The sequence below is a fragment of the Chiloscyllium plagiosum genome, chromosome 2 (assembly GCF_004010195.1).
Source record: "Chiloscyllium plagiosum isolate BGI_BamShark_2017 chromosome 2, ASM401019v2, whole genome shotgun sequence".
NCBI classification, from domain to species: Eukaryota; Metazoa; Chordata; class Chondrichthyes; order Orectolobiformes; family Hemiscylliidae; genus Chiloscyllium; species Chiloscyllium plagiosum.
The window spans coordinates 62,263,188-62,274,111 of record NC_057711.1 but is presented as its reverse complement, the minus strand read 5'-3'; the positions used below and the strand labels follow the sequence as shown (position 1 = coordinate 62,274,111).

General features: G+C 39.2%; 1 protein-coding gene across 1 annotated transcript in view; it reads left to right on the top strand.

Moving 5' to 3' along the window:
• The first annotated feature begins 349 nt into the window (after positions 1-349).
• reep5 (receptor accessory protein 5) overlaps positions 350-10,924 on the top strand; it is a 34,839-nt gene continuing 24,264 nt past the window's right edge. The window contains exons 1-2 of the mRNA XM_043710717.1: positions 350-593; positions 1,249-1,342. Coding sequence (XP_043566652.1) covers positions 476-593; positions 1,249-1,342 — 212 coding nt within the window. The 5' untranslated portion in view covers positions 350-475. The remainder of the gene's footprint in view (positions 594-1,248; positions 1,343-10,924) is intronic.

The following is a 10,924-nucleotide window of genomic DNA, read 5'->3' as shown; positions in this document are numbered from 1 at the left end:
AAACAAATTGGAAAATGTGATATTATTCAGAGAAACTACGGAGAGATGCTCACAAACTGGACGCGAAAGCAGCGTGTAATATGACAGGCGAGGCCCCTGTTCAGCAGCAAAGTTCTAACAGGATGGTCAGAGGAAAATTTATAATTAGAGGGACAACAGTTGACACAAAAAAAATGGGATTAAGAAACAACGCCAGCACAGTGCAGTGAGTCAGGACAGTTGCAGTGGGATGTAGAGTTGACAAGCAGCAGGTTAAATGCGGACCCACCCGGCACCGCCTCTTCCTCACCATCTACATCAAACACTGCGGCTGGCCATTGTGACGCAGGCGCCGTGACGCGCTCCGGGCCCCGAGCCCCGCCCGCTGCAGACATTCCAAAGACGGAGCATTCGAGCCTGCAGCGCTGGGAACAGGCAGCGAGTACACAGACAACTAGACAGGCAGCACACTGTATCATTGTTGCTGACGCTAGTCATGGCCGAATCGTTAATGCAGCGTCTTGACAAGTTCCTCAAGGAAAAGAACCTGCTTGCAGATATCTTGGGGAAAATTGAGAGCAAGACAGGAGTGAACAGACGTTACATTGCGCTGGGTGAGTCACTGCAGGGTGGGGACAGCCCGAACACACGATCACTGCCAAAACTGCCTTCCAACTCGTGAATAGCAATGAAATCTATCCAACTAAGCACTAACTCAGTGTCATGCCATTGAATAATATCTACATATGATGCTGGAGCTGGAGACTGGATTTTTTAAACTAATACGCATCGTCACTTCCACAGAAATGTTGTGCAGTCTACTTTGTGTTTTATGTAGTTTCTGTAATCCGATACAATGTGTCAGAGAAGTGTGACTAAATTTACAGCAGTTTGCACAGGGTGCTACAGTAAATGTATTTATAAACGAGACGTTTTGCCCTATCATATTTTTTTGTTTAAATGTGGCATGATGAGGTGGCCATTTCATATACACAATTTATATCCAATGGATGTCAACATCCTCCTTGGTGAAGTATTATACTGGCAATGTCAATTCGAGGCTTTTACACCCTGAGTCGGGGAGTCACATTATAAACACAAGGTTATCTGTTATGCCACTTCCACACAGTTGAATATTTGCCAAAAAGAACGGGATTTGACGAGCATGTCGTATTTCGTTTCCGCCTTTTTGTTGTTGAATCGCATCACTGATACTGTATGAAACAAAGAGTCGTTAACATGCCTTCTATTATAATGTCTCTTTACCAGCTGTCATTGTAATCATTTCCGTTTACCTGGTGATCGGCTATGCAGCATCTTTACTTTGCAATTTGATCGGATTCGTTTACCCTGCTTATATCTCGTAAGTAACATTCGATTAATTTTAATTCGAAATTGAGTGAGTGGGATTAATTGGAGATTTAATCTTGTTATGTTGGGAACAGTTGCTATCTTCCTAATTTAATCACCTGGTATTAATGGTGCACACTTAATCTAATTTTATTGTGTGCGAGGAACAGAAATTCCTAATCTTAATTGCTCTTATTAGTTATTTTATACTTTTCTTTTGTAGAATGGATATTTTTAAAAAAAAGAGGTGCCTATGAATTAGGGATAATTTAGTATCTTGGGTATTGCCATACCAATTGTGTGTCTAGGTTGGGTGCTGTCAAATTTGTTTAACTTTAATAATCTTCTAGAAAGATTTTTGAATGTAGACAGGAGCAAGTACTTTAAACACTTCTTTCACTACACTTTGATTTTTATTTTGTTACTTTGCCAAAGGTATTGAAATTGTGCTTGTGTGCCATTCCAAGTGTTCATTAGTACTTTGTTCACGTGACGATTCTTCACGTGAGACTTGATGATATTGCATCATGCAGTTGACATTCCACCCTTGTCAGATGTTTCTAGAAAGGGTGGGTTTACAGTTAACACAGCCATCCCATTGAGCAATATAACTCACAGTCAGCCAACATCACTGGCCCTGTCTCTTGATGGGCCAATAGTCATTTTAGTCTCTGGTGATGGAGAAGCAGTGGGATGTGGGCTGGCACCTGCTCAGTAGTAGGCCTGGGCAAAGCTTCCTGACTCTTGGAAGGTCCCATCCTTGGTAAGAGCTGCAGCAGCAGGGTGGGGAAATACTACTTTGGCAGCCTCCAACTCTACCTGTCCATTGTCCTTAGCCTGGTGACACCAGCAGTACATCTACTCAAAGACATTTTCAAAGATGATCATTCCAGAAAGCATCACTCAATTGTGATCAGACAGGCCCTCCTTTCTTCTCTACCTTAGAGTTGCTGAGGTTAATTCTTGATCCTGCAGTCACAGTCTGAACTTGACAGATACTGATATTTGAACCAGGGACCCTCAAACAAGGGCAGAACTTGTGCAATCAATGATAGTGCCCTGGGTGTTTTGTAGAACAGAGAGACCTAGGAGTTCAGGTACATAATTCTTGGAAATCTATGTCACATGTAGACAAGGTGTTTTGCACACTTGCCTTCATTGTTCAGGCCTTTTTGAGTACAGGAGTTGAGATGTACTGTTGAGGTTGTACACGATGTTGGTAAGGCTGCTTCTGAAGCAGTGTGTGTAGTTCTGGCTGCCCTTCTAAAGGAAGGGTATTACTAAATTAGAGAGGGTTCAGAAAAAACTTACCAGGACATTGCTGGGAATGGAGGGTTTGAGTTACAAAAATAGGTGGGATAGGCTGTGACCTTTTTCACTGAAGCAAAGGAGATTAAGAAGTGAACTTGTAGAAGTTTAGAAAATAATGAAGGGCATGGATAACATGAATAGCAAGCATCATTTCCCTACGGTGGGGGACTTTAAAACTATGGAGCATATTCTTAAGGTGAGAGGAGAAAGATTTCAAAAGGACATCAGCAACTTTTTTGCAGTGGTTCATATATGGAATGAACTGCCAGAGAAAGTAGTGGATGCAGGTACAGTTACACTGTTTAAAAGACATTTTGGATAAGTACATGAATAGGAAAGTTTGGAGGGATATGGACCAAAGGCAGGCATGAGAGACTGGTTTAGTTTGGGAACATGGTCAGAGTGGACTAGTTGGACCAAAGATTCTGTTTCCATGCTGTGTGATGCTATGCTTCTAGTTTTGTGACTCAGCACGAGGTTATGTTTAACACTAATGTTCTTGAAAAGCTTTCAGCTTGACGCATAACTTTGCGGCAGCTTGGTAGCTATTGTGGGTGGAACGTAATACATTCCGTGGTGATGAGCTGGGAGTTTTGAAAGGGGAAATTCTTGAAATGGGTTGTTCACTCCCTAACAGCATTGTGGATCTACTTACCAAGTGGATTGCAGTCGTTCAAGAAATTAGCTCACACCACCTTCTAAGCGGCAGCAAATGCTGGCCCAGCCAGCCACATTCACATTCCATGAAAGGATGTTAAACATAAATAGGGATTTGCATGGTGAAGATTAATGGCTGTCCCAACATGGCCCCCCACGTCCTCCTCCACATGAAGTCCAGTGTAAAAGGGTCAAAGACAGTCTTCCACCCGGAGGTTAACTGAGTGCTGACTTAGAGACCTTAGCCCTGCCATGTCACGTAGTTTGAAGAGGAGGGAGGGGTTCCCTTTTTCTAAGGTATCTAAGTCCAATGAGAACTCATCAATGGGAACTTCCTCAGGATGTCATCCCCTGTGTTTGACAAAAGCTTGTGTTCTCCCTGTCACTGAGCTTTTTGGCTTGATGAGCCTTCTGCCACTCCCTTTGATCCAGGGCTCCAGTGATGATTCTTCAAAACAGCCTCATTGCAGTATTCACAGTGGCTCTGTTGCAGCGGTTAGGTTTGTCATGCAGATAACAGCGCTGTATTTCAATACAACTTTTGTTATGAGTAACCAATGCCATAAAGTTTTTCATAAAAATTCTGCTTTCTTTAATAGTGGATGTCTAAGTGTTTATGGAAGTGTTGGTGTTCACATCGATAAGATCCAGTGTTGTTGATATTAGACTTATTGTATTAGATTTTTTTAATTGAGATTAGTTTAGATCTTTTGAAAATCTTTGTCAAATGTACTTCTACATTTTCTTCTGTACAGACACAAAGTTGATACATTTTCAATCATCTAAGCTTTCTTTATGATAGTAGTATGGAAGGCAAGTGGTGAGGATGACAGACTGCAAAACAAATTAGACAGGTTAAGTGAGTGGGCAAAAACTTGGCAGATGGAATGTAATGTATGAAACTGGTTATTTACTTTAGTAGAAAGAATAGAAGAGATGAATATTATTTAAATAGAGAATGACTGCTGACAGCTGCAAAACAAAGGGATTTGGAATCCTCATCCAACATCATCTTGCATTCAAATTTAGCAAGAGTAGGGAAGGCCAACAGAATAATGGGAAAATTATAGATGCATTGGGCAGGTGGTATTTAACACTGATCCACTTTGGAAGAAGAAACAAGATGAGGGAGTATTTAATGAATGGTAAGACAGTCAATAGTTTTAGAGAAACAGGTTGAATGGAATGTATAAGTAGGGAGGTTTTGCCAAAACTATACAAGGCCTTAGTCAATCACAGCTGAAATGCTGTGAACAGTTTTGTGTCCCTTGTCTCAGGAAAATACATACCGGCATTGGAAGCCTTCCAGAGAAGGTTCACTCGGTTGATACCAGCTATGGAGGGGCTGTCTTATGAGGAAACATTAAGTAGGTTAAGACTCTACTCATTGGAATTTATAATAAGAGGCAACTTTATTGAAACGTAGAAGATTCTGAAAGGACACAGTAATTACAGTTAGGCTGATTCCCTAATGGGAAAGTCTGGGGCCAGAGGGTAAAGTGTTGTGGACTAGGCTAGACCACTCGAAATATTCTTAAGCAGGCAGCCCAGACCATAACTTTGCAACTGGTTTGGTAAGTGTACAGTGAAAATTACCCAGAGTAAGTTAGCTTGGTTGACTACCAGGTTTTAAAACAGACAAAAATGTATTCACAAAATGAGACACAAAGAATGGAATAAAGAACCCTACAGAACTCAGTCTATCCAAACTAGACTTAATTATGCTGTTCTGAATAAACACAACAGTCCCAATAAGCAAAGCCCCTTTTTTTAAAAAAAAAAGTAAAAATGGAAGAAATGCTTACAGGTTGAAGTTAGAAGGGCAGAAGGAGAGAGTGTTTTTGCAGCTTGTTCACACAGTCCACTGCTGCACTTCCAACTGGTTCTGGTCTGAACTGCTCAGCTTAGAGAGCTGACTATTCCCCTTTCATTGTACAGGTCACTTCTAAAACATGACCACTTTGGTCTGAAATCTCATCTGTTTGCATATAAACAAAACACCTTTCAACATCCTTTTCATCTCCGTACCAAACGAGTCACCTCTGAGCCAGGAGGGATTTATGACCCCTCTGGGAAAAAAAAAAGGCCAAGGACACAGTATCCTTGAGAAAAGGAAGAGCTTTAGAAAAAAGGGACCAGCTTTGTGACAAAAGTCTCAGAATAATTGCTCGTTGTACAGCAATGAGAGGAATTTCTTCTGAGGATAGTGAATCTGTGGAATTCTTTACCACAGACTGAGTTGTTAAGTAAATACAGGGTTGAAATAGATAGGATTTTAACCAGGAAGGGAATCAAGAGTTATGGGGACAAGGCCGGAGAGTGGAATTGAGGATTATCAGATCAGCTAGTTTGGGTTTTTGAAAAGATTTGTAGCTTGGGTTGTGGATGAGGCCATTGCTTTGTATGCTGACGTTTCGTCGCCTTGCTAAGTGACATCACCATCTTTATTGAAGACTCGTTGACTATGTCACCTAGCAAGGAGACAAAACATCTGCAGAAAAACACACCAGCTCGGTGAATGAATCCATGGCCAGATCAGCTGTTATCTGGCAGAGCAGATTTGATGAGCTGAATGGCCTACTTTACAGATAAGTAAAGAAATTCTATGTGTAACATTTTACTATAGGCAAGAATCTAATGTATTTATTAGTAAATGATAAAAATTGGTTACTTCAAATGACAAGTATATGGCTTCAATGGTGACCTGTTCAAAGATTGATCTATAAAACTACAATTATAGATGAAATTAATTAAACCTGTTCATAATGTTGGTTGTTTTAGAATTCAGTTATTCAGTAATCTTAATCTTAGAAAATTGGACCATTTTTATGCTTTTTATCTTTGATTTTTTTTTTATCTTAGAAGAAGAATTGCAGACTTACTGATTGTTCCTGCCAAAGAGACAGAAATTAAATTACCACATCGTAGTACTGAGATTTTACATCAATTCTGAAAGTTGAGCTCTTATTGAGATGAGCTACTTTTATTTTGTACACACCAGTGTACAAAAACCAAAAAGCAGCAGCAGAGTCTTTCATTTTGAACAAATAAGGGATGTTTATGAAGTTGTTACCAGTTTTTATTTTGCTTTCTCCACCGTGTTCTCCCTCTCTTTGTCACTTGGTTTTCCATGTTCACTCATGCAATCTTTCTCAGCTCTAAGGGTGTGTTAGCTCAGCTTTCATGTGACTTTAATCAAGGTCACTTGACAGTCCAGTAGGGAGACATGAAAATTTGCTCATTAAAATTTTTATTACCTACATGTTTAATTACCACAAAGCAGGCTTACCAAAAACTTATAAAATCTGTCGCAATTTGAAAGGGTGCACTTTGCATTTCAATCTTGCTAAACTTTCCTATTGGGCATTGATTCTTGTCTTCTGACAGTCATTACTCATCAGGATGCTGTTGAGTAATGTTGCTTAGGTAACCCACTTTGTTGTATTTTAATTCTTGACAGTAAGAATTGGCAAACTTGACTATAGAGCAGGCTGGTTCTGTATGTTATGACCTGCACGGGGGTTACGAGCTGAAAGTTTTGTGATTGTGAGCTCTGAGGCACCAATGGTTGCTATGAAAATCTGACAATTATAACAGTTGTACACTACTCTAACAGGCCCCTTCTTTGAGACGCATGGCAATTTTCAAGCCTCGAAATAGGCTCCCAGTGGGAAATTGTTTGGGAACCATTATTGTATATTCACCCTTCTCCTATGCTCACCTAAATATACTATGCAACTTTTCAGCAGAAGGCACATGTCATATGGTACATTTTGATCACTGAGACTTTTTTTTTGATATACAATGGGTGTTGATTTTTCAGAGTGAATGTACAACTTCCTTTGTAACTTACTTTAGGCACACATCTGACAAAGATGGTGGTGAGCTGATGATATTCTAATTGATGCAGCTTTAATGTTTTAAGCTTTAAAATGATTTATTTAAGTACTCTGTGCTCTGAATATTACTGCAAATTCACACTGGTTGGTGGTCGACATAATCTTCTGGTAAGAGTGAAATGAACATGGCTTTCAACATCCTTGTTGCACTAGATCATTACTGCAAGTTGACAATGATCCAAAATGGTGGTAAAATGCTGCCAGTTTATCTGATCTATCATAGATTTCCCAGGCAAACATCATTACGATGAAATGATGGTTCTTGGTGCTGGTAGTGATCACGAAAATGATAAAATACTGCCAGGAAGCTGTAAAACAGTAAAATCAAAACTTTGCATTATTAGGCCCATCCACAGATTAGAGGTTGGATGACTGCAGCAGCTCTTGCTTCACTCGTGTGGTTTGTGATGTAATTGAAAATTTCTGAAGACACAAATTACACAATCATACTTGTTTTGTGCTTTTTAACCAAAGGTAGTGAGAACTTCTAAACCCTTTTTGGTATTAGCAGAAACTAAGTATTAAATTGTTTACATAGCTTGTGAAAATCGAAACATATTTAGAAAGTGGATCCCTTCTAAAATATGTTATTGTAAATAGCAAAATGGTTGGAAAAGAAAAATTATAGCTCCACCCTTAAACATGATGACTAATAGATGAATGTTGAATGAAGTGGTAAGGAAGGGGAGGAAGGAAAGCACAACTGTTGCAACAATCTGTTTGTTTTTAACTTTTGAGCATGTCCTAAAACAAGGTCTACCTTAGAAAAGTAGCTGAAATGGATTCTTGTTTGCTTTTTCAGGTTTTAATCTTTTTAGGATAAGTTCCTTAAGCTGCAATTGTGGCTTAAGTACTCAAAACACACTTTTTTTTTTATTTTTAAGGTGGGGGGGAGAGGAGGAGCAGTCAAATGAATTCATTGGAGGAGGTCATAAGCATTATTATAACAAAGTTCTGCTGTCTTATTTCTGTATCACATACTGGGAGTGGGTTTTCTTTTAAAATCAATGAATGGTTTGTTTACATTTTAGGTGGTGTATACTCATGACTCCCAGAAGCCACTTATTTAGGAAAATGTTCTTTTGGTTTCATTGTTAACTACTTTTAGTTAGCTCCTTTTATATTAACATTTTGGGCATTTGTGTCTTATTTCAGATTCTGTATTTTTGAAATTCTGTTGTGGATTGGTTTGCAGGTAAAGGATTCCAGCATTCTTGATGTAAAATACTTCATGACTTATACATTGGCAGCAGTTCAGAGGCTATTTGAATGCACAGTTGATTTTTTTTTTTAGTTGTTACCCAGTTATAGAAGAAAAACAAATGTTACTTGCTTTACTTTTATATGGTAAAGTTTCCATTTAATTAAACATTTCATTTATTTAAAAGCTCAATTAAAATCAAATTGGTTTGGATTTGCACATTTTAAAATGCTCAGTTTCCATCCAGTATTTTACAAAATAGCATATTTTTTAACAATATACCTCGGCCTGTATTTCAAAAGAACTTGTATTACGGTACCTCCGAAATCTTCCCTTTTTTCCTTAATATTTTAGTGCGAGTTTTCACATCAGTACCAGACAGATGCTGTAGGAAACATTGAATATCTAAGTTCAGATACTTTACAGCTAATTGACAAATTCATTTTACTGGACAAAAGACTTAAAATCTTATCAAATATCTTCCTTTTTTTAACATTTCCCCTCCCCCCCCCCCCCCCCTTCCTTTTTTAACCTCTCCAATGTATAGTTATAAATATTTATCATGTCTGAATCTCCTATCCCAATTCTGCAGAAATATACCCATTCAATTGATTCTTTGCAGCATCTAAGATTAACAACTTGAATAAGATACCATCTCGTTAAATCTTTTATTGAACTATTGAAAATAAATTCTGTTCTAGTGATGTGAAATCATGTGAAGGAATTTTGTGGACTTACAGGTAAAATGGTTGACAGAAGCTCACACTACTTTGTAGGCAGCAGTCATCTGGATGTGGTTTACCCAAAATGGCTAATTAATAATGGTGGGTGGGCCTTTGAAGTTGAAAGGCCTGAGGAAGGCTCTCCGGCTTCTTCCAAAAATCATGTTTCAAAATGGATTGAGGAAAAAATAGACAATTTGAGGGAGATCTCAGAATGGTCAGTGACTTGGCTTGTAAACTTGGATTGCTGGACCCTGTGGTGCTGCCAAACCGCCATCTCTAAGGTTTTATACTGGTGCCCAATGGTTCCAGGCACCTGGAGGTAATAGGCCTTAACAAAGTCAATTAACTACTTGTGGGCAAGTAAACTTTCTGATCCCTTACCCCATTCTCATTTAGTAAAATGGCCAGAGGAGCGGATGGAGGCAGGGTACTAGCACAGGCTAGTGGTGTGAAATTTTATGCCTCTAGATTCAGCTCTAAGAATTGCCATTTCTATCTCTGCTGTCTTGTATCTTTTCTTCTTCATCAATTTTCCATACAAATAGTAATAACTAAAGACATGAGATCTGACTCAAGCTTGGGGCTGCTGTAAAAATTATTTGGACTTCAATGGGACCAATTTATTCCATTTGCTACTTCCATTGTATATTGATACATCAACTTTGGTCACTAAAGCTTATTGCGCCTAGAATATTTTGCTGTATTGTTCCTCTGTGTATATCCTTAATTTGATCTGATTTTCTACTTTTACTAATATGTTGCTACCTTACCTTTCAACCACTGCCCTCCAAACTGCATCTGATCTCTAACATTTCTTCCAATTTAAAAGGTGTACAAAATAATGAGGGGCTTAAGGAAATGGGTCTTCCTGTCCACTCTAACAGAGGCCAGTAACCAGGAAGCACACATTTTACGTAATAGAGGGGTGGAGAGTGTCTGGAAGTTGCCAAGCTAGTGGTTGAGACGCTAACCCTCAACTCATTTAAAGGGAACCTGGATCTATACCTGAAGCTCTAACTTACCTGCACCTGATCTGTAATCTTCTAAGTATGAATAGAATGAATGGCTAGTTTATTCAGCCATACAGATATATTTGCCTGAATGGCTTTGTGTGCTGTAATGTTTCAATACTTTTGAGTGAAATAATTCCATGGCAGCTGGTATCCCATCACCAAGGCACCTTTATTTACATGTGGAGAGTCCTTGACGCTGAGCCAGCTTCCTCAGAGCCAGCTCTGAGTGAACAGAATCTCTGGCATGCTGGTTTTTAAAAAATTTTTATTAAACAATTCGGAGTTTACAAAACAATTAACATTTACAGCTGTCTACAGAGAAACAGCAATTTTACAAGGGAGAGGAATGGCAAAGCCAAGCCCCAAACCCTGACATTCAACCGGTTTTCAGGGAAATGAGGACAAGCCTCAAATCCCGGCATGCTGTTTATTTTTCTAGGGATACTTTTTTTTAATTTAAAATTTATTTTTAAACCCCCCCCCCCCCACTACTGCCTAACTGCGGTAGTGCTTATTTTTTCTCCAGCACCATGTGTGTGCAGCTGTTTATCTCAGTTAGGGCTCCCTGATTGGAGCTGTTAATCTGCGCCAATTAGGGAACTCATTCTACAAGATCCTCCTGGCTGACCTCAGAATCCCTGCATCCCTTCCCCTCTGAACCTGAGGACAAAGGCCAGTTTTTTTTGGGGGGGAATCGCCTCCTGGGGCATTTTAGTATCTGGTCAATTCTGCCTGTAATACAGATGTTGTGTAATATATGGTAGTTCACCCCTTGTACCCAGGTAGTCT